Consider the following 24,731-nt stretch of genomic DNA (forward strand, 5'->3'; position numbering starts at 1 on the left):
TGGACTGAGGAGAGCCAGGAGGGGGCACGAGAAAGGCTTGGCAGGAAGGATTAGGGAGAACCCCACGGCATTTTACTCATACGTGAGGAATAAGAGAATGATCAGGGAGAAGATAGGGCCAATCAGGGATAGCAGAGGGAACTTGTGCATGGAATCTGAGCAGAGAGGGGAAGCCCGATATGAGTTTTTTGCTTCGGTTTTCACCAAGGAAAGGGAACTTGTTGTGAATGAGAACTTTGAGGAGCTGGGGTACAGGCTTAACCAGATCAAGGTTGATGAAGTTGATGTGTTGGAAAGTTTGGAAAACATTAAGATTGATAAGTCCCCAGGGCCAGACCAGATTTATCCTAGGCTGCTCTAGAAAGTGAGAAAGGAGGTTACTAAGCCACTGGCGAGAATAGTTGCCTTCTCACTCTCCACGGGAGTCGTACTGGAGGATTCGAAGGAGACAAATGTTGTTTCTCTTTTCAAGAATGGGAGTAGGGAAATCAGTCTTACGTCTGTGGTCAGCAAAGTTTTGGAAAGAATTCTGAGGGATAGGATTTATGACTATTTGGCAAAGCATAGTGTGATTAAAGGCAGTCAGCATGGCTTTGTGAGGGGCAGGTTATGCCTCACAAATCTTATTGAGTTCTTTGAGGAGATGACAAGACAGGTCGACAAAGGTCGAGCAGTGGATGTGGTGTATATGAACTTCAGCAAGGCATTTGATTAGGTTCCCCAAGGTCGGCTCATTCATAAAGTCAGGAAGTATCGGATACAGGGAGATTTGTCGATCTGGATTCAGAATTGGTTGGCTGTAAGAAGGCAGAGAGTGGTTGTAGAAGGAGAGTATTCTGCCTGGAGGTCAGTGTTGAGTGGGGTCCCGCAGGGCTCTGTTCTTGGGCCTCTGCTCATTGTAGTTTTTATAAATGACTTGGATGAGGAAGCTGAGGGGTAGGTTGGTAAATTTGCAGATGACACAAAGGTTGGAGGTGTCGTCGATAGTATAGAGGGCTACTGCAGGCTGCAGCGCAACATAGACAGGATGCAGAGCTGGGCTGAGAACTGGCAGATGGAGGTCAACCTGGATAAATGCAGAGTGAGGTATTTTGGAAGGTCAAACTCAAATGCTGAATATAGGATTAAAGACAGGATTCTTGGTAGTGTGGAGGAACAGAGGAATCTGGTTGTGAAAGTACATAGATCCCTCAAAGTTGCCACCAAATGGATAGGGTTGTTAAGAACAGTTAAAAACATGCTCTGACCAGTAAAGGAAAGTATACCAAGCGCCTTCAAGATCTCTGTTCAGCAACACTCCCCAAGACCTTATCATCAGACCTTACCATTAGGTGTTCTTAACTTCCAAGTCTTTGAAAAAGATTTCAGCCAGCCAAAAACCTGAATCATCCTTTGTAACAAATTAATTCACTTCATCAAGAGGAATCTTGTGTTTTATTTCCACCAGTAGCAACCCAGTGACAAAGATCACGTGGTATTTATGTCACGTTTTACCACACACCATTTACAGAGGATCTCTCCCCTCACTGCATCTCCACAATTAGACCAGTATCCCTTGTGGCCATACCATCTTCAATGGTTCGCAGTTTACCTGCAGGAAGCTGGCCTCTGGCCTGCTCCTCACTGGTGACTGGACAGAGGAAAGGTTAGCATTGAAGGTCTATGACAGGGACTTGGTGTTGGCACCGAGAAGGATTGTCCTATTCCCATAGGACAGACATAGGAAGCTGTGTCAGCCCACTCTCTGTCTGAGCAGAGTTCACCACCCAGACCAGTGCCCTGTCCAGGACTTGGCAGCAGTGCCAAAAAGAAGTTAGTGATCTTCTTCATGCTGCCAGGGTACGTGCCACTCTCTGCCACCTCACACTCCCTCTGTCCCAGCCCTGTTACCCACCTCCCACCAAGGCTTCTGCTCTGAAACCCCCCTCTGGTGCATGTAATATCTACCCTCACTCTTTCCCTTTACCCTGAATTTTCCCACAGCAGTAACCATGCATCCCCTCCACACTCCCTCCCTCAAAGTACCTCAATACCGTTCTCTCGCACGCGCCAGCATGGACCAACCTATTTGCCCATTGACATCCCTGGAGAAGACATACCACAAGAGGGAAGAGTGAAAGAAAAACCATCGGGGTGAGGGTGATTGATTCTAGCTGTGAGACTCCTTACGCCTCTCATGAGAAAGTGATACGTGCCTTGGATGGAAAGCATTGGGATCAACCCGGAGGTGGTGTACAGGCAGCCATGTCCCAACAACTGAGTAGGTACCGTTTGTGAGAGGCTGGCACTCTCAGGGTCGTCAGGGCCTAGCCTCTGACCAGTAGCCATGTTGCCTTTCCATGTCAAATAGCTGTCTTAACCTCCTTACCTGAGAGGCAGCCAACCCCCCCACCCCCGCCTGCAAGGAGTCAAGAACGTGGTGCTGGAAAAGCACAGCAGGTCAGGCAGCATCCGAGGAGCAGGAAAATCGACTTTTCGGGCAAAAGCGCTTGAGAGGAGTGGGGGTGACTAGTGGATTTCAGGGGCACTATGGTTGTCCTCACTGGGAAGCTGGAGCATAACAACCACTCCAGTGTCTGTCCGTCCATCCATCCATCTGTTTGCCTCCCATCAGCAGCTGCCATGGATAGACAGCACACATGCACGCTCGCTCGCTCACTCACACTCGAGGCTAGGTCGAGAATGCCTGAGGAGGTTTGCTCATGTTCCAGGAGTGCCAGCCTCACAGGGAGACAGCACAGTGCCTGGAGGTACCTTTGCTGGTAGGAGAGCTACATACACGCCAAGATGCAGCATCTACTGCAGGAGTGCCATGCCCCCCCCCACCCCTCCTTCCTGATCCGTTCCCATCACCCTCCAAAACTTGGAGGTTCAGATACCTCTGACAAGAAGACTGTCACTATGTCTGGCCCATGCAGGATCACCCCACCAAATGGTAAGGACCACCATTTCAGAGCAGGCTTTTCAGTGAAGCTCAGTGAGATCAGGAGGAGGGGAAAGGTTTTATGCAGGTTAACACTTTGAGTTGTGATAAAGGTTTGTTTATCACTGTTCATGTAGTTGGCCTCTCTCTGTGTAGAGTGTAAATGCTTCATTGTGCCTTGCAGTATCTCTCCTCAGTCTATCAGGGTATAAATGAACTCCAGTGGCATCATGTGGAGCAGGCACATGACATTGATTCCCTCTATCACCCCAGGAGCTCGCCCTTCAACACTGCTCACTGTCCGCTGCCTGGTAGCTCTCCAGCATTACAGAGAGTCAGACAGGTTCAATGCCGCATCATGTCCAGGGGCTAATTAGACTGAAGCTTCTATCATCAACATTGTGGATCTTTTTTCATTTATTCACAGGTTGAGGGTGTCACTGGCTAGACAAACATTTTGTGCCCATGCTGAATTACCCAGAGGGCAATTATGAGTCAACCATTTGCTGTGGGTTTGGAGTCACATGTCAGCCAGACCAAGTAAGGATGGCAGATTTCCTTCCCTGAGTGAGCCGGATTTTCCAGTGATCCACCAGTATCAGGGTCATCAGTAGGTTCTTAACTCCAAATATTTTTTATTTAATTGGTGAATGTTCCTTCATCTTCTGTTGGCAGTGAGTGAGAGGTGGGGTAAAGTTGGCAGTGAGTTCTCGCTGACTGATAGTGTTGTTTTCCCTTTAGTTTAGGTTTCCTTGCAATTTGTCTTCGTGAGGGCAAAACATAAAGGTTCTTTTTTCACCAGTACTCTGGATTCTCACTAATAAAGGACTGTTTACTCAAAATTGTCAGATAACAAATAAAGATAACTTGACTTCCTCTTCCATGGCTGCTGAAGGCAAGACATTTCTCGTTCTGTGCCACACACTACAGTGGACAGGCTATTGGTTTTGTGGTAATGTTACTGGACAAGTAACCCAGAGGCACAGGAAAATGCTCTGGGAGCAAGGTATGAATCCTCGATGTAAAATTTGAGTTCAACAGGACCTCTAAGTTGCTGAACTTGTCCTGCCCAGACAATCTGAGGATGGATCAGAGATAGCAAAGGTGGAAACTGCTCTGTTTCAGACTGGGTTTCTATTGTGGGGATGAAGTCAGTGGGCTTCACTTATTATTCTAGTGTGTGAACTTGTGTTAAAATAAAACACCTTAGGGAAATCTAGGTTGTTGCAGAATCTGAAACCAGTGAGAGATTTCAAAGGGACTACTGGCCCCAAGAAGACAACGTGGAATTTCTGCAAGGTAAGTTGAAGCACCACCTCTGGTAAGACAGTGCAATTACAGTGTGATGTGTTTACATAGGCATTTTCCATAATGTGGATCAAGAAATTCCTTACGATTAACAGTTGACTAAATGTGACATCAAGAAGCAAGATTGTGTAGACAAGGAGTCTTATATAGACATAATTTTTTAAAATAATCTTTACGTATGTAAAATGTCAGGAAAACCTTTAAGAAACTCATTTTCTAACAACCTAGAAGCATATCCTTAGAATTTAGCTTTTTAAATGATTAAACTATGGCCTTTCTCAAACAGGAAATGTCAGCATTAAAATGTAACTTGGTTCCATCAATAGAGCAAAAGGGTAAAACTCTTTTCTCAAATCGCTCAAAAACAATAATAAAATCAGAAGTCAAGAAAATGGGAAACTCAAGTCACACATAGTGATGCACTCATCACAGCCATTCACCGTCAAAGCTGGGTAAAGGGCTTCAGTGAAGGTTTGCTTCTGGAAAGAATACAACAGGAATAGCTTCTTCTCAGACACGCTGTAAAACGAAATGATTCCAGCTTCAAATTCCACCAGCACTCCAATTCTGGCTGGGTTTCCAGTAGACAGTTTTGTTTTGTTCCCATTATGCAGTGCAGTGCAGGAGCCCAGCAGGGAGCACACACTCCATGACTTATTGTTCATTCCCAGTGAACACTCAGACCCTGGGCCCTTCCGTTTCAGACTCCTGTAACACACGCCAACCCTCCAACATGCCCCGGGAACCTCCACCTCCCAGTAAGAGAGGCCACGGTTCACACCTTCAGCACACATGACCTGCGGGAAACAGTCGAATCGTCCTGGGCTCTCAGCACATTTTGGTTTCTGTCGAGTGAGTGTCACATTCCTCTTACTGTTGGACACAACCAGCTGAGGGTGGGCCGTGAGTCGATCCAGAAGCGGAGTTTGGCCGTCTGTGAATAAAAGCAGAGAATCAGAGGAAATTCTCAGCCCTGGCTGTGGAGAGCTGCTGAAGGGCACAAGCTCTGAGGCACTGTTGGGGCTCAGAGTGTAAGTTGGTGAGGGAAGGGGAGTGTATTTCAAACCCTAACCATGCAGTGTGTCACTGATTTGTTCTTTGTCAGTGTGCGTGCTGACATGCTATACCACACCTGTTTGTGCCATGCATGTTTCCATGAAAATGAAAGATAAGACAAGCAAGATTCAGGAACCTTGGATGACAAGAGAAATTGAGAGCTTCGACAAAAAAGAGAAAAGGAGTAAGGTTTAAGAAAACTGAAGACAGACAAGGCCCTCAAATATAAAGGAAGTAGGAAAGAACTCGAACAAGGAATTAGGAATGCAGAAAAGGGCCATGAATTGTCTTTGGCAAACAGAATTAAGAAAAATCCCAAGGTGTTTTATACAGGTGTAAGGAGCAAGAGGGTAGGTCCACTCAAGGACAAAAGAAGGAATTTATGCTGGAGACAGCAACAGTGGGTTAGGTCCTTAATGAAGACTTTGCATTGGTATTCACAAAAGAGAAGGACATGGTGAATGGTGAGTCTCAGGAGGGGTATATTAATATTCTAGGGCATATCAATATATTAAAGAAAAAGAGGTGTTGGTTGTTTTGATAAGCATTAAAGCAGTCAAGTCCCCATGGCCTGATGGGATCTATCCCAGAATGCTGAGGGAGACTGGTGAGGAAATTGTTGAGGCTTTGTACAAAATCTTTGTGTCCTGTAGTCACGGGAGAGATCCCAGAGAACTGGAGAATAGCCAATGTTGTTTCTTTGTTTAAGAAGGGATAACCTGGAAAATTACAGGCCGGTGAGCCTCATGTCTGTGGTACAGACATTATTGGAAAAGGTTCTTAGAGATAGGATTTACTCGCATTTGGTAAAATACAGTCATGTAGCCTTCATCCGTCAGGGCAAAGAGCATAAAAATTGGCAAGTCATGTTGCAGGTTTATAGAGCTTTAGTTAGACCACATTTGTTTTGGTGCCACACGACCAGAAGGATGTGGAGGCTTCGGAGAGGGTACAGAAATAGTTTATCAACATGTTGCCTAGTATGGAGGTTATTAGCTTTAAAGAGAAATTGGAGAAATTTGGTTTGTTTTCACTTGGACATCAAGTAATGAAGGGTGACCTGGATAGAAGTTTACAAAATTGTGTGAGGAATGGATAGTTGCAGCTACTGACATTAAGCCTGATGGATTGAAAACCCAGTTGCTTCATTACTTACACAGTAAGATTGTGACATCCCTGTTCCTCTCCACTCGTTCCTCCAACCACTGTGCCAACGCCTGCAGTTTTGCTGTATCTAAGCTCGGAGCGGGGAGCATTGGAAATGGCTTTGATAAACTTGGCAATCTGATAAATCATAAGTACATTTAAAAGCTGTGAGCTTTGCAAAAGACAACAGAGATTAGTCTTTCAGAGTCAGGAAGCAAAAAGTGTTTCATTGTGACTTTTTTGTCATGGTCCTTCAATTTGGAATGCAGGCTTCTTTTCAATATCCTGCAATATCTTCCTTGCAAAGTGTCCCTCAAAGTACAAGCAATAAAAACCTTGCATTTTTACAACCCTTTTACAACCTCAGGACATACTGTTCTTTACAACTAATTAAGTTCTTTTGAAATATTATCACTGCTGTCAGATGGAAAAGTACTCCTCATTGATCAGTAACAATAACACATCACCTGATCTAGTGGTGATGGTGCCGGGGTTGTATATTGGCCAAAGATTGAGGGAGAAATCTCTGCTGTTCTTCAAAACACCATATAGGATACCAAATATACCATCAGGTAAGGATTGGCAGAGCACTGTTTAACATTTCATCTGAGAGGTAGATCACCCCCAGCCAGCAGATCACCCCAAGATCAACCGATCACCCAAAGGTCAGCCGATCATCCCCAGCTCAGCAGATCACTCCCCTGAGGGCAGTAGAAGTTTGCTCAGATGTTGTGCTCTGGTCTCTGGAATGACTCTTGTGCCTCTGAGGTAAGGCTGTTCTCACTGAGAGAAGGCTGTAGGTTGTGCTAGCATAGACTTGCGCTGGGGCATGGGTCAGAGACTCAGAACCCTGCATTGAGTAACTCACCTCCTGACCTCCCCTCCCCAAAACCCTGTCGTAAAAATTCATCCAAATCTGCAGGACTATGTGACCTACGTCTCATTCAAAATTCTGCCTCAGGAACCAATATAAATATCATTGTGTGGTTGGTGGAGGTCACCAGCAAAGCCACCTTTATCACCTGAAGATGAACAGAAAAGATTCTACAGCCTTACTTAAGGAGTAGGGTAATTCTCCTCAAATGCCCATACACTGTTGATCTTGCTTCACTGAACTAAATGAACTGATCACTTGTTTACGATGCTTCAACATAAATCCTGCTTCCCTCCACAGGAGCTGCCTGACCTTCTGGATATTAACTGCTTTTATTAACTGGTCACTTTCCTCATTTATAGACCATGGGATCTTGCTGTGTGAAGACCGGATGCCTTGTTATTCTATGTTTCTCTGACATATTTCAAACATGTATTGGTGTGAAGCACTTTGAAAACATAAAATGTTTTATTGAAATACATACTTTTTTACCTGGAATGTTACAGACTAAGGGGTGACCTTATAGAGGTTTGTAAAATCATGAGGGGCATAGCTAGAGTGAATTGCCAAGGTGTTTTTCCAAGAGTGAGGGAGTCCAAAACTAGATGGCAAAGGTTTAAGGTGAGAGGGTAAAAATTTAAAAAGGACCTGAGGGTAATTTCTTCATGCAGAGGGTAGTGCATGTCTGGGACAAGCTACTAGAGGAAGCAGTGGAGGCTGGTGCAATTGCAACACTTAAAAGGCATTGGGATGGGTAAAAGAATAGGAAGGGTTTCAAAGGATATGGGCCAAACATTGGCAAATGGAACTAGGTCAGATTGGGATGTCTGGCATGGTTGGGTTGGACTGAAGAGTCTGTTTCTGTGCTGTATGACTCTACAACTCTTTATTTGTTATCAACTAAATCAACGCAGTCCAGTTATAGAACCTGTCATCGTCCTCAATTATTTATTTCAATTTGATGCCCTACCATCCTCCCACATTACTTTATGTTCTTGTTCATCAAATAATTAACCAAATATTTTTAAAATGATGTATTTTTCTGATGAGCCACTATGGTGCAACGTTCTTTGCTTAAGAAACTTTTAGAGTCATAGAGATGTGCAGCACGGAAACAGACCCTTCGGTCCAACTCGTCCATGCCGGCCAGATATCCCAACCCAATCTAGTCCTACCTGCCAGCATCTGGCCCATATCCCTCCAAACCCTTCCTATTCATATACCCATCCAAATGCCTTTTAAATGTTGCAATTGTACCAGCCTCCACCACTTCCTCAGGGATCTCATTCCATACATGTATCACCCTCTGCGTGAAAAGGTTGCCCCTTAGGTCTCTTTTATATCTTTACCTTCTCACCCTAAATCTATGTTCTGAACTCTCCCACCCCAGGGAAAAGACTTTGTCTATTTATCCTATCCATACCCCTCATAGTTTTGTGAACCTCTATAAGGTCACCCCTCAGCCTCCAATGCTCCAGGGAAAACAGCCCCAGCTTGTTCAGCCTCTCCCTATAGCTCAAGTCCTCCAACCCTGGCAACATCCTTGTAAATCTTTTCTGAACCCTTTCAAGTTTCACAACATCTTTTTGATAGGAAGGAGACCAGAATTACATGCAATATTCCAACACTGGCCTAACCAATATCCTGTACAGCCCCAACATGACCTTCCAACTCCTGTACTCAATACTCTGACCAATAAAGGAAAGCATACCAAACGTCGTCTTCATTATCCTATCTACCTGCGACTCCATTTTCAAAGAGCTATGAACATGCACTCTGAGGTCTCTTTGTTCAGCAACATTCCCTAAGTGTATAAGTCCTGCTAAGATTTGTTTATCCAAAATGCAGCAGTTCGCATTTGTCCAAACTCCATCTGCCACTTCTCGGCCCATCTGATCAAGATCACATTGAAATCTGAGGTAACCTTCACTGTCCACTACATTTCCAATCTTGGTGTCATCTGTAAATTTACTAACTATACATCCTACGTTCACATCCAAATCATTTATATAAATGATGAAAAGTAGTGGACCCAGCACCGATCCTTGTGGCACTCCACTGATCAGAGGGTTCCAGTCTGAAAAACAACCCTCCACCATCACCCTCTGTCTTCTACCTTTGAGCCAGTTCTGTATCGAAGTGGCTAGTTCTTCCTGTATTCCATGAGATCTAATCTTGCTAACCAGTCTCCCATGGGGAACCTTGTCAAATGCCTTACTGAAGTCCATATAGATCATGTCCACCGCTCTGCCCTCATCAATCCTCTTTGTTACTTCTTCAAAAAACTCAATCAAATTTGTGAGACATGACTTCCCACGCACAAAGCCATGTTGACTATCCCGAATCAGTCCTTGCCTTTCCAAATATTTGTACACCCTGTCCCTCAGGATTCCCTCCAACAACTTGCCTACCACCAACGTCAGGCTCACTGGTCTATAGTTCCCTATTTTGTCCTTACTACCTTTCTTAAATAGTGGCACCACGTTAGCCAACCTCCAGTCTTCCAGCACCTCACCTGTGACTACCAATGATACAAATATCTCAGCAAGGGGCCCAGCAATCACTTCCCTAGCTTCACACAAGAGTTCTAGGGTACACCTGATCAGGTCCTGGGGAGTTATCCACTTCTATGCGTTTGAAGACTTCCGGCACTTCCTCCTCTGTAATATGGACTTTTTCAAGATGTCACCTTCTATTTCCCCACAGTCTTTATCTTCTGTGTCCTTTTCCACAGTGAATACTGATGCAAAATACTCATTTAATATCTCCCCCACCTCCTGCGGCTCCATACAAAGGCCGCCTTGCTGATCTTTGAGGGGCCCTATTCTCTCCCTAGTTACCCTTTTGTCCTTAATGTATTTGTAAAAACCCTTTGGATTCTCCTTAACTCTATTTGCCAAAGCTATCTCATGTCCCCTTTTTGTCCTCCTGATTTCCCTCTTAAGTATACTCCTACTGCCTTTATACTCTTCTAAGGATTTAGTTGATCTATCCTGTCTATACCTGACATATGCTTCCTTCTTTTTCTTAACCTCAATTTCCTTAGTCATCCAGATTTCCCTATATCTATCAGCCTTTCATTTCAATAGAAAATAAATCCTCCAACTTTTCCTATTCTACTTGTAATAATCCTCAGTTAATGCTTTCCCTCTTTGGTAAAATCTTCAGTCATTTTGAATCCCTCTATTTGATCCTCTTCATAACATTTTTGTTGCAGCCATATCTGTAGATTCTCATTCCTGATCCCATCCAAGTAAGCCTCAATTGTACATACTTCCTGGCTTCCGTATCTTTTTTAATGGGCTAGTCCAGAACTGTACCCAATGCTCAACTATTGGCCCAAGGCAATGACTTGCATAAATACAACATGAGGTGAAATTTACTGAAGCAACTGTGCTGGACTTAAAACTCAAATCTCAACTCAGTCTGAAAATGATAATGTCACATTTCATGCAGTGAACCTCTCCATTCTCAGTTCAGTCAGTCTCTGCATTGATCCAAAATCTTGCTTGGACATCCTTATATCAAATTCTGGGTTTCTCTCTACACTTCTTTACCTGATCCTTACCTGCTTAACACTGGATCAAATCCTTTAAGTAAGGGTTCTACATAACAGCCGTGTTTGAGCAAGTATGGAAATGGAACTGCCCAGAGGTACTATTGGGATAAAGAGAATGTAGGTAAAAACAATGACTGCAGATGCTGGAAACCAGATTCTGGATTAGTGGAAGAGCACAGCAGTTCAGGCAGCATCTGAGGAGCAGCAAAATCGACGTTCGGGCAAAAGCCCTTCATCAGGAATAAAGGCAGTGAGCCTGAAGCGTGGAGAGATAAGCTAGAGGAGGGTGGGGGTGGGGAGAGAGTAGCATAGAGTCTTGTAGAGAGAAGAGGAAAACTTCTTCAAGGCAGGCATCCTTGCAAGAGGATTCGCAGTAGGGTTAAAATCAACAAGGTAAAAACAATGACTGCAGATGCTGGAAATCAGATTCTGTTGAGTGCATGCTTTTTGGCATTATCTCTAATTCGTTCAATTTTCTGTTACGAAAGGTAATGTGTGACTTACTTGTCAGCTTTCGAATTAAACATCTGCAAAGATATAGAAGTGGAGAGCAGTATTAACATGTTTGTGCCAACAAAGAACAGCATTAGTACATTACTTGCATTTTTATTGGGATCACACTTAATTGCAGGATTAAAAATACAGGCTGCAAACAGAGATATAAACCGGGGGTTAAAGTTTAAAGGAACAAGCTCTAAATGGCTGATCTGTCAATCTTCAGAAAGACAATCATTAGTTTCCCACATCAGAAGCAGAAATTGTTACCTGTATGAAGATGGTTCCCTTTTCCTTTGAGATGTAATTCAATTTGCTGAGGTATTCCCGAGTGTTACTCTCTCTCTCACTGAGTTCTCTGATCTGAGCATCAATCTCCACAATTACCCGTTTCTCCTCTCTGTCCAAATATTCAAACATCTCTCTTTCATCCCTTTCAATCCTCTCTCTCAGTGCATCACTCTTCTCCATTATTTTCATTTTCTTTTCTTTTATTTCGTCCTTTGGAAGAAGAAATGTGTGAAATTGTAAACAAAGCATGGCAGATTTGGTTAGAATTTCTCATTCTGATCCTGAAGTGGCAGTTGTGTTTGTACTCATACCTCTGAGTGGTCATTGGTTCAAGCCCCCTCTCTAGAATTTAATTATGTCTGGAGGAAAGAAGATTAAGGGATGATTCCATTGAGGGTTAATGGATAACCTTAGATCTTTTTAGCCTGAAGAACTGTATTTGACTCCTTCTCAACCATTTTCTGTGGCAGAGTATTCTACAGGCTCACCACTCTTTGGATGAAGAAATTTCTCCTCATATCAATTTCTCATAAAATGGCCAACCTCATATCCTTACACTGTGACTTACTGGTTCTGGACTTCCCAGACTTCGGGAACATCTTTCCTGGGTTTACCCTACCTTGTCCTGTTGGAATTTAATAGGTTTCTATGAGATCCCTCCTCATTATTCTAAACTCCAGCGAATATAGTCCTAACCAATTCAGTTTCTCTTCGGATGTCAATCCTGCCATCCCAGGAATCATTCTGGTAAATCTTTGCTGCACTCCCTGCATTGCTAGAACATTCTTCCTCAAATAAAGAGGCACACAGCCCTACCCAGAACTACGTTATGGTACAGCCAACAAATATCACAAGGGAGCAGGAGTGGGTGTGTGGGAAAATGCTACAGAGGGTTTTAGGATTTCCAAAGAAGTTAGAATTAGAAGGTTTCCTCTTATGGGGGAAGCTAGGATCAGGAGGAGAGCATTAATCCCCGTGTCTAGATTTGAGTGGTGCTGGAAAAGCACAGCAGGTCAGGCAGCATCGAGGAGCAGGAAAATTAACGTTTTGGGCAAAAGCACTAATCCCTGTGGGCTATTCTGCCACGGAATCTGATCATGGTTATACCTTAACTCTGTTTTATCTGTCTCTAGATTGTTTACTGGACCAGCATCTACTGGTCTTTGTGGGAAAGCATTCCTCACTTGCCTTGAGGAAGCTTTTCCCAGATTCTCCTCTGAATATTCTGGCTCTGATTTAATCCCCTTCTCCCGGATTCCTGATTAGTGGAAACACACTCCCCAACACCTCAACCAAAGCACTTGTGTTAATAATGGTAATACAAGTCTAGTTTTACATAACACCCCTCCTCCTCCTGCACCTTGGATCTGCTGATTACACAATGCTGTACTCTCTCCTATGCTGATAATATGTTGCTGGAAAAGCGCAGCAGGTCAGGCAGCATCCAAGGAGCATGGGGAATTGACGTTTCGGGCATGAGCCCTTCTTCAGGCTCATGCCCGAAACGTCGATTCTCCTGCTCCTTTGATGCTGCCTGACCTGCTGCACTTTTCCAGCAACACATTTTTCAGCTCTGATCTCCAGCATCTGCAGTCCTCACTTTCTCCTCCCTGTACTCTCTCCTAGCTCAGGATATCCTATCTAAGGTGTGGTTTCCAGAACTATATACAATGCTGTACATGTTGTCCAAACAGAACTTCATCTACCTGGTGTAAACCTTCCTGTCCCTGATGGATGACACCTTCTCACTGACCCGATCACCCTTTCCTATTTCCCTTCCGGATCTGTGCCAATGTCATTGAGAATATCACTCAGGAATAATTCTGAGCCACCAAAGGTTGTGTCTTTGTAAGTGAATCCCTACCAGCTGATAATCCCACTGTATGATTTCCTCCCGATTGTTGCCTATCTCACTGACCCCAATATAGATCACGTATTGACCTCCTCCTTTTCCAAAATCCTTTGCAGCCTCATTTCTTATTCTGTCCTCAGGTAGGCAAAAGCTCTTGTGGATGGTACTATGTGAGTAGAACTGACACTAACATGGAATTTTAGGTATTTAGTTTGCACACATTCTGGAAAGCAAAATTATCAAAATGTATTTTATATTTTAATATAAATTTGAATTTGATTAGAGTCAAAGAGTGTGGTGCTGGAAAAGCACAGCCAGTCAAGCAACATTTGAGGAGCAGGAGAGTTGATGTTTCAAGCATAAGCCCTTCGTCCAGAATTTAGTTGGTATTAGTTTGTAAGTGTAAATATATCCAATTGAGCAAGGACTGAGGATCAGCCCTTGCCAACTCCTACCAAGACAAAGCAATCATCATTTGGGGTGGCATGTTGGCTCAGTGGTTAGCACTGCTGCCTCACAGCACCAGGGAACTGGGTTCAATTCCAGCCTCGGGTGACTGCCTGTGTAGAGGTTGCACATTCTCCCCGTGTCTGCGTGGGTTTCCTCCGGGTGCTCCGGTTTGCTCCCACAATCCAAAAATGTGCAGGTTAGGTGAATTGACTTTGCTAAATTGCCCATAGTGTTCAGGGATGTGTAGGCTAGGTGCATTAGTCAGGGGTAAATACAGGGTAAGGGAATGGGTCTGGGTGGGTTACTCTTTGGAGGGTTGGTACGGACTTGTTAGGCTGAAGGGCCTGTTTCCACACTGTAGGGATTCTATTCTAATCACCACCAATCTTCCAAACTGCAGTGTAGAATGCTGCTTCATTCTGTTCCAACTGGATGGGGTTCATTACTCAAACTTAACAGATTATTTATATTGCTATACTTATTGTTCAAAATGAATGTTGGATGAGCAAAGATGGTAAACAAAAGACTAAAAATGATAAAGGTTATTCAAGTTTTGTCCACGAGGTTAGGAATTCTAGCCAGTAACAAGAAACATATCGGGTAAGTGTGTTTTCTCAAAGAAACTGGATGAGCATTTCAGGGATTGCAGGATGACAAGAGAATGCGACTCATCAGATAGTCAGCATGGCTTGATGAGTCAGATTAACTTCCTCCTGAGCTGTTTTGATTCCGAAGACTGAAACTTCCATATTTAACCTCAGTACTGGAATAAAATGTTTTGAATGATACTGAGAGGTGATTTGCATAAATATTTATACAGAACAAACTGGATTAAGACAGAAGCTAATCATTGAGCAGTGTGGCACAGAAAGAGACCATTCAGCTTCTCTCAAAGAGCATTCTATTTCCCAGTTTGTTTTTCTCCCCTCTGCAGTCTTTTTCTCTTTAAGTAGTTTTCCAATACCCTTCAAAGGCTACCTTTGGAGCTTTTTCCACCTATGAAAGACTGCCAATCAGATCTTCCCCACTCTGTGGATAAACATTTCTCTTGCTAAGCTCTTTAAATATGTGCCATCTGCTTATCAGCTCTTTAGCCAGTAGAAATGGTTGATCCTTATTCATGCTATCCAATTCTTTCATAATTTTAAACGCATCTATCAAATCTCATCTGAGCTTTCTTTGTTCCAAGAAGAGTAGTTTTATTTTGTATTTGTTGAAATGTTTTTAAAGTTGCCCTTGAATTTAGGGGTGGCACAGTGACTCAGTGCTGCCTCACTCAGCCAGAGACCCGGGCTTGATACCGCCTTCAGGTAACTGTGTGGAGTTTCCATGTTTTCCTCGTGTTCATCAAATCCCCTACAGTGTGGAAACAGGCCATTTGTCCCAACATGTCCACACTGTCTCTCCAAAGAGTATCCCACTCAGACCCATTCCCCTATTACTCTACATTTACCCTGACTAATGCACCTAACCTACACATCCCTGATCACCATGGGCAATTTAGCATGGCCAGTTCACCTAATCTGCACATCTTTGGATTGTAAGAGGAAACTGGAGCACCCGGAGGAAACCCACACAGACACAGGGTGAACGTGCAAACTCCATACAGACAGTCTGGAATCGAACCCGGGTCCCTTGCAGTATGAGGCAGCAGTGCCAAGCATACTGAGTCACTGTGTTGGCATAGGTTTGCTCTGGGCGCACCAGTTTTCTCCTACAGTCCAAAGATGTGCAAGCTGGGTTGATTGGCCATGGGAAATGCAGAATTACAGGGATAAGGTAGGGGTGGACTGGGTGGGATGCTCTTTGGAGGGACAGTGTGGACTTGATGGGCTGAATGGCAGTAGGGATTCTATGATTCTCATGAAAATGACAGACGGTCTGCTATTTATTGAATCTCTTCCATTCCTGTTCATCCTCCCCCAGCTTTTGGACAGTCCTCTGCTCTGTGATGACGTGGGTCAGCAGTGACCCACCACGCAATGTTTCTCTTTATCCTCTCAGATATCAAGTCCACTGCACTTGTTGGGTAAGGCCAGTGTCCTCCTGTTTCATATCCTGCTTGGTAGCTCTCCCCTGCATAACTGAGGCTCACACTCTTCTCTTCAACTGCCTGTTCTAACCTTTGAGGAATAGCAAGAAATAAGAAGATAAGAAATTGGAGCAGGAGGAGACTGTTCAGCACTTTCATGAATGATCTTCAGTTTCACTTCCCCTCCTGTCTTACATCTCTTGACTTGTCAATCTCAACCTTAAATGATGGAGTGACCACAACTTCCCATAGGAAAGAATTCCAAAGATTCACAACTTTTTCAGTGACAACATTTCTCCTCATCTCAGTTTGAAATGATCGGTCCCTTCTCCTGAAATCTTGTCCCCTTGTTCCATGCGAATCAACCTCTCAGTGTCTCCCTTGCCATAGAATGGAAAGAGATTTTCAGTATCGACTATCAACCATCCAACAAGTCCAGACTCTAACAAGCAGTTAAAGCAATGCATTGCCTAGCTCTTCCCCAGGATGGGAAGTTTAAAACTAAGGGGCATATTTTTAACATAACAGGAGAAAGATTTAAAAAGGACATAAGAGGCAACATTTTTACACAGTGTGATTCATGTGTGGAATGAACTGCCAGGGGAAGTGATGGATGCAGATAAAGTTACAACGTTTAAAAGACATTTGGATAAGTACATGAATAGGAAAGATTTGAAGGGATATGGGCCAAACACAGGCAAGTGGGACCAGTAAAGTTTGGGAATATGTTTGGTGGGGATTAGTTGGACGGAAGGGTCTGTTTTCATGCCATATGACTCTGACTCTATAATTCAAACTTTGCAAGTGACATGTCTAAGAGAGAAAGAGAGAGAGAAAAAAATCATTGACATGACCCTTCATCAACATGGCCTAAAAAAAAACAAATAATGGGACCAGGAGGAGCTTCCTATGAATAAATTGGCTGGTGCATTTTTTACAATACAACAAACTGGAAGTCACCTACCTTTGCTTTTTGCTTTTCTTCCTGAAGAGCTCTAAGGGAAGCTTGTACAGATTGGATGTTGCTCCTGATCCTTTCTGTTTGATCATTGAAGTAAGCCTGTAACAGAGTCACTTTATTACTTCGATCACTCCTTCATTTTCAATATGATGGAATTATAAATCTGAAAGCTAATGGGAAACTTTCAGCTTGAAGGGAACCTGAGGGAAAAGAGTTAGCAGAGTCACCATTACACATCACAGTATTGTTATTATCATTCGGCTGATCACACATTGGCTTCCCATAGGAGCATGTTAGTTGGTGTCACCCTCCTGCTTTCCCACTGTTGTCCTACACATCCTTCCTTTTGAGAGCCTTGGTTGACCCTTCCTACTCCACTGTCAATGAAGATGAGCATGTAGGTACAGCAGGCAGCGAAGAAAGCTAATAGCATGCTGGCCTTCATAACAAGAGGAATTGAGTATAGAAGCAAAGAGGTCCTTCTGCGGCTGTACAGGGCCCTGGTGAGACCGCACCTGAAATATTGTACGCAGTTTTGGTCTCCAAATTTGAGGAAAGACATTCTGGCTATTGATGGAGTGCAGCGTAGGTTCACGAGGTCAATTCCCGGAATGACGGGACTATCTTACACTGAAAGATTGGAGTGACTGGGCTTGTATACACTTGAGTTTAGAAGGCTGAGAGGGGATCTGATTGAGACGTATAAGATTATTAAAGGATTGGACACTCTGGAGGCAGGAAACATGTTTCTGCTGATGGGTGAGTCCCAAACCAGAGGACATAGTTTTAAAAAAAAGGGGTAGGCCATTTAGAACAGAGTTGAGGAGAAACTTCTTCACCCAGAGAGTGGTGGGTGTGTGGAATGCTCTGCCCCAGAAGGCTGTGGAGGCCCAGTCTCTGGAGACTTTCAAGAAAGAGTTGGATAGAGCTCGTAAGGATAGTGGAATCAAGGGTTATGGAGATAAGGCAGGAACAGGATACTGATTGAGGATGATCAGCCATGATCATAATGAATGGTGGTGCTGGCTCGAAGGGCAGAATGACCTACTCCTGCACCTATTGTCTATTGTCACACTCTCAGGCAGTATTTTCCAGACTGTGCTTACCCACTGCATTAGAACATCTTCCCTCCTGTAACCATTGCTGCATTTACCTTAATCTATGCACTGATGTATCTGTCCATGGGAACAGTTTCTCCGTCTCTACTGTGATCAGACTCCTCATCATTTAGAACCCCTCGATAAATCCCCTCCTGCTCTGTTCTTTCCCAAGGAAAATAGTCCAAAGTTCCCCAATCTCTCCTTGGCCTTGAAGGTAGTCATTCCCAGCACCAGGCTCAGGAATCTTCTCTTCAGACACATCCAGAATGTGGTAGGATGCCATTCAGTTTATCGCAATTGGTTGACTCTTCCAATGAGCATCTTAGTGCCATTTCCTGCCTTTTCCCCATAATCCTGCAAATTGCTGACTTTCAGAAAACTGTCTACTTGCCTTTTGAAAACTTGATTGAATCTGCCTCCACCAGACTCTTAGGCAATGGATTCCAAGCTTGCTGTAGGAAGAAAGTTTCTCCTCCTGTCACTTTTACTTCTTTTACTAATTAGAATCATTGAATTTTGCAAAACAGAATGAGGCCATTTGGCCTATCATGTCTGTACTGGCTCCTGAAAGAGGCTACTCCAGTAGTCTCACTCTCTAGCCCTATCTCCATAGCCCTCTACATTCATCCCTTTCAAATATGTAACCAGCTCTCTTTCAAAACCTCCCATGGAATCCATCTCCATCACTCTCCCAGGCAGTGTATTTCAAATCCTAACAACTCTCTGAGTAAAGATGTTTCTTCTCTTCTCACTCCTAGCTTTCTTGCTAACGTTCTTGACATTGTGACCCCCAGTTACTGAAATAGTAACTAGTGAAACAGAATGTCCTTCTTTACCCTCTCACCTCAATAAGGCTACCTCTTAATCATCAGTGCCTCAAGGAGAATAAGTCCAATTTCTCTAATCCTTCCTTGTATCTCAAATCCCTCATTCCTGGTTATTATTCCAGAAAATCTCAATCTTTTCATGAGTGGGAAACGTTTCTATTTGCTCTATCTGGAATTTCATGATTTCAAATACTTCAATCAGATCCACTGTCTGCCATCGCTTCTCAAAGTAAAACAGTCCTAACTTCTCCAGTCTATCATCTGAAGTTCCTCATCCCTGGAACGTGGTCATAAACTGTTTTGCATTCGCTTCCTTCTTAATATGTGGTGCCCACAGTGGAATTCACTGGCTGAGTCTAAACTATTTCCTTAAAAAAGCTCAACCTCACCTCCTTGCTGTTGTACTCTACTCCCGCATTAATAAAACCCAGAATACTGTCTGCTTTTTTTTAACTGCTCTGTGAACCTGTCCTGCCAATAGTGATAACTATCATTATGCCTGTATTTAGCAATGGGAATAGAGAATGTTAAAGGATCTCCAGTCAAACTAACAGTAGTGGTAGTGAAATAAAACAGAGTCCCAGTAGGACATTGATTAGGCCCTTGTTGGAATATTGTGTGCAATTCTGGTCTCCTTCCTATCGGAAGGATGTTGTGAAACTTGAAAGGGTTCAGAAAACATTTACAAAGATGTTGCCAGGGTTGGAGTTTTAAAGCTACAGGGAGAGGCTGAATAGGTTTGGGCTGTTTACTCTGGAGCGTTGGAGGCTGTGCGGCGACCTTATAGAGGTTTATAAGATCATGAGGGGCATGGATAGGGTAAGTAGACCAGATCCTTTCCCTGGGATAGGGGAGTCCAGAACTAGAGGGCATAGATTTAGGGTGAGAGGGGGAAAATTTAAAAGGGACCTAAGGGGCAACGATCCATGTAGAGGGTGTTGTGTGTATGGAATGAGCTGCCAGAGGAAGTGGTGGAGGCTGGTACAATTGCAACATTTAAAAGGCATCTGGATGGGTATATGAATAGGAAGGGGTTAGAGGGATATGGGCTTGCAGCAACAAGCTTGTGTTCTCTCTCTCTCTCTCTCCCTCTCTCTCTCTCTCTCTCTCTCTCTCTCTCTCTGCTGCTAGATTGTTTCCTTTGTTGTTCCTTTCTCCTAGACTGGAAGGGAGATGACAAGTGAGGAAAATTTGTTTTGCTGAATTTGCCTTTGCCAAAGGTGTGTGTATGGGATGCTGCTATATTAGAAGTGTTGATCATTATTAGTTAAATAGCATATAATTTTATTAAGTATTTCAATAGAATTAAGTTACGCAAATTCTTCTCTTTTTGTTTGTATTAAAATTACAGTGTAATATTTATAAAGTATGCTTTGCTTAAAGCCAGTAGTTTGACAAATTGTATCACATCTAGAACACTGCACCTTACACTCGCCTTTCAATAAGATAAAAGTTAGGATCTAGGCTATCTCCTTGATATGTTTGGAAGAGGTTTGGTCTGGTGTGGGATTAAAATCTCCAATTCCAGGTTGAGTTTAGGATTATTGGACTCAAAGGCGTGAGTGTTGGTGTTCTCTTTTCAGTAATGCATTCGGTTGGTTTAAATAGGGTGTGCCTTGTGTAATAATGGCTGTTACTGACTAAGAGTTTTCTGGGTGGAAAAAGTCACTTGGGGAGATTTACAGAAGGTGAGTAAAGGCAAAGCTTCTGGAATTGGCAGACAAGCTGAGGTTGAGGTGGTGTGTGTCCGTGAGGAGAGGGGAGATAGTTGCAGCGATGGCATATCACTTACAACTGCCAGAAATGCAATCGGAATCATTGGAAATATCAAAACAATTAAATGTAAATGAAATAACTTGAACTAGAGGCAAAAGAAAAAGAATGAATAGCCCTGGCAGAACAAAAAAAAGACAAAGAGAGGCAAAAGCAAAAGAGAGTGAGATAATTGCAGCAGAACAAAGAGAAAAGAATTAAAATGGCTTGAACGTGAAAAATGAAACAGTTTGAATTACGATTAAAGGCAGAGGAAAGTGATAAAGAGAAAGTTTTTGAACTTCAGAAGCTGGCAATGAAAAGTAAAAGTTGACTTAAAATGGCAAAGTTGAAGGTAAAAGATGGGATTAGTAATGTGGGCAGTGATGAAGAGCAAACCCATCGTAGCCAAAGGCCTGATTGGGGGTCTGTTTAAATATGTTCAAGCATCACCTAGGTTTGACGAGAAGGACATAGAAGTTTTTTCTATTTCATTTGAGAGGGTGGCTAAACGAATGAAATGGCCAACAGCCATGTGGGTATTGTTGATTCAAACAAAATTGGTAGGTAGAACTAGTGAGGTATTTATATCACTTATTAGAAGAGGCATCTGGGCCGTATGATGAAGTGAAAGTGCTGGGAAGACAGATGTGAGAAAACAGGATGAGCCAGTGGGTTTTGTTAAAGTGTTAAAGGAGATCACAGTGGAAGTTAAAAAATATACAGCCTGGTCAGGGGTTAATTGAGACGAAAGTTCCAGATCTCTTTAAAGAATTCACTTCCATGGATAAGGTTTACTCATGTTTGCCAGGAGGAGCAGGTAAAGAAATTAAGATTTTAAGGGATATAGGAGCAAGTCAATCTTTGGTGGAAGATGAGGAGATATTTAATTCAGAAGGAGTAATGCCAGGAGTAATGCCTTGGGTGGCACAGTGGTTAGTACTGCTGCCTCACGGCGCCAGAGACCTGGGTTCAATTCCCACCTCGGGCGACTGACTGTGTGGAGTTTGCACGTTCTCCCCGTGTCTGCGTGGGTTTCCTCCGGGTGCTCCGGTTTCCTCCCACAGTCCAAAGATGTGCAGGTCAGGTGAATTGGCCATGTTAAATTGCCCGTAGTGTTAGGTAAGGGGTAGATGTAGGGGTATGGGTGGGTTGCGCTTCGGCAGGGCAGTGTGGACTTGTTGGGCCGAAGGGCCTGTTTCCACACTGCAAGTAATCTAATCTAGAAATGCCATCTGTAAGTAATCTAATCTAGAAAAATTGCAGTATGTGGAATTCTGCGCTGTATTCTTCTATGTTCTATAAGGTGAGGTTGGAGAGCCCGGTGAAGAGGTGGAAGGAGTAATGGAGAAATTCTTTGTTCCAGAAATACAGTTTATCCTCAGTAACAATAGAGCTAGATCACAGTTGGGACTGATGTCCACTGTGGTTGAAAAGCCAGTGGAAAATCAAACAACTGAGGTGTTACAGGAAGTATATCCTGGGATTTTTCCTGACTGTGTGGTAACAAGGTCACAAAACCACAGGTTGGAACAGGAGGAGAAATCAAAGAATACATATAAGGAAGTTGAAGTTCAATTATCAGAAACTCTGTCTGATCAAAGGGCTGAGAAAAAGGAAGAGCAGGTGGGGGGTGAAGTGGATATTTTTAGTTCAGGGACGTTAACTGAATTAAAACAGAAACTTGAAAGCATCAAGCAGCTGTATCAAAAAGACAAAACACAGAAGAATCTGACTGCATCCCAGAACGTTACTATCTTAAAAACAAGGTCTTGATGAGGAAATGGACATATCCAGGTGGATGAAAAATTGATAAAAGTTTATCAAGTTGTATTACTGGTGAGTTATAGAAAGGAGGTATTGCAGGTAGCACGAGGTATGATGTCATTTGGGAGTAAGGTAAACTCAGGCCAATCTACAGAAACATTTTTTTTTGGCTTGGACTGCATAAAGATGTGGCTGAATTTTGCCAGACATGTCATATATCAGGTAATAGAAAAAGCTAAGGCAGTGATAAAACCAGCACCCTTAATACCTATCCAACATTTCAGGAACCTTTTATAAGAGTCTTAATTGATTGCTTAGGATCCCTCCCTAAAACAAAAAGTGGGAATCAATATTTGTTGACCATAATGGATGTGTCTACTTGATTTCCAGAGGCCATTTTGTTACGCAGTCTCCTGGCTAAAGTGATTGTAGAAGAGTTAGTTCCCACAGAGATACAAGTCAGAGTAAGGATCAAATTTTACATCAAAGTTATTCAAGGAAATTATGGACATCTTAGGAATAAAACAATTTAAATCAACTGCGTACCATCCAGAATCACAGGGAGCATTGGAACAGTGGCAATAAACTTTAAAGACCATGCTGAGGAAAGGACTGAAATAAAGGAATTCAATGTGTACTTTTTGCAATTAGGTATCCACCTAATGAAGTGACTAAATTCAGCCTATTTGAATTAGTTTTAGGGCAGGAAATGAAAGGACCACTAAATTTAATTAAGGAGAAATTGGTGAGTCAGAATTCAATCACTACATTGCTGGACTATGTGTCAAAGATTGGAGAGAGATTAAATGGAGCGGGTGAGTTTGCTGTACTGCATCTAAAAGTAGCACCGCGTGTGATGAAACAGGAATCAAACATTCATAATTTTGTTGGTATGGATAAAGTGTTACCATTACCACGAGAGGTAGGGGAACATTTAAAAGCAAGGTTTTATGGACCTTATCAAATCAAAAGGATTAGATTACTTACAGTGTGGAAACAGGCCCTTCAGCCCAACAAGTCCACACCGACTCTCTGAAGAGCAACCCCCCCCCTACATTTGTCCCTTCACCTAACACTACGGGCAATTTAGCATAGCCACTTCACCTAACCTGCACATTTTTTGGACTGTGGGAGGAAACCCATGCAGAGAATGTGCAAACTCCACACAGGCGGTTGCCTGAGGTGGGAATTGAACCCAGCTCTCTAGTGCTGTGAGGCAACAGTGCTAACCACTGTGCTGCCCCAAAGGAGATTGAGTAAGTTGAACTATTTGATAAGGACACCAGAGAGAAAGAAATCTCATAATGTGTCCCGTGAATATGGTCAAAAGGTATTTTGATTGGGAAGGAAAGCAAAATGTTATTTGTTACAATTCAAAAACTGGAACAGGTGCAAAAAGAAGTTGAAAGCATGGTCAAAGACATCAGAATTAAAGTGAGTTGCAGTGAATGGAGTGCATCCATAGTGATGGTGCTAAAACCAGATGGGACCCAACGGTTATGTGTGGACTATCACAAAGTCAATGCTGTTACAAAATCAGAGTTGTATCCTGTTCTGCATCTAGAAACCTGTATTGAGAAGACAGGACAAGCAACTTATATTTCTAAACTGGGCTTACTCAGAAGATGCAAGCAGGTACCTTTATTCAAGATAGCAAAGGAAATTTTGGCTTTTGGGACACCGAATGAACTATACAGGAACATTGATTATCCGAACAAGATGGGTGGATTCATTCGGATAATTGATTATTCTTTTAACTGATTTCTTCTGGGGCTCGGAGTTTTCTGTCTGCCCCCTGTTCAGGAGACTAGGCAGCAATACACTGAACGTGAGACCCCGCCCCCCCCCCCCCGCCTGTCCACTCCCACCCCGCCAGCCCCCAACCCTGTCTGCTCCACCCCGTACCCCTGCCCTCCCCAACCCGGTCCAACACCGCCCCTCCCACCCCCGGCCCCAACCCCGTCCAACACTGCCCCCCTCCGCCCCCCAACCCCATGGGGGGTGGAGAGAGGGCGGGAAGTCAGTCATTTGGAGACGCTGCCTGGACTGTCCAGGACTGTTCTCGGCAGCGTTTTATGAGCCGAGTTCATTTTTAATCATTGTACCTGTAAACAAAAGACACGATCAGGGTTAAAACAGCTCTTTGAAGTAATGTTTCTATCGGGACGTTGAGATCCCCTTCGGGTAATTCGATATTTGGATAATTGAGGTTCCTCTGTGTATCAATTTAAAGTCATGCCATTTGGTATGAAAAATGTGTCAGCAACATTTTGAAGACCAACTAATAAGGCCAATTTCAGGATTACCCAATTGTGAGGTGTGCATAGATGATCTGGAG

At 43.4% G+C, this 24,731-nt stretch overlaps 1 protein-coding gene across 1 annotated transcript in view; it reads right to left on the bottom strand.

The window, feature by feature from the left end:
* Positions 1-4,461: 4,461 nt before the first annotated feature.
* LOC140494389 (E3 ubiquitin/ISG15 ligase TRIM25-like) overlaps positions 4,462-24,731 on the bottom strand; it is a 28,407-nt gene continuing 8,137 nt past the window's right edge. Inside the window, exons 2-6 of the mRNA XM_072593582.1 lie at positions 16,951-17,046; positions 11,632-11,862; positions 11,371-11,393; positions 6,444-6,571; positions 4,462-5,165 (exon numbers count right to left, since the gene is read on the bottom strand). Of these exons, the coding sequence (XP_072449683.1) occupies positions 4,615-5,165; positions 6,444-6,571; positions 11,371-11,393; positions 11,632-11,862; positions 16,951-17,046 (1,029 nt within the window). The 3' untranslated portion in view covers positions 4,462-4,614. The remainder of the gene's footprint in view (positions 5,166-6,443; positions 6,572-11,370; positions 11,394-11,631; positions 11,863-16,950; positions 17,047-24,731) is intronic.

This window comes from Chiloscyllium punctatum, chromosome 24 (assembly GCF_047496795.1).
Source record: "Chiloscyllium punctatum isolate Juve2018m chromosome 24, sChiPun1.3, whole genome shotgun sequence".
NCBI lineage: Eukaryota > Metazoa > Chordata > Chondrichthyes > Orectolobiformes > Hemiscylliidae > Chiloscyllium > Chiloscyllium punctatum.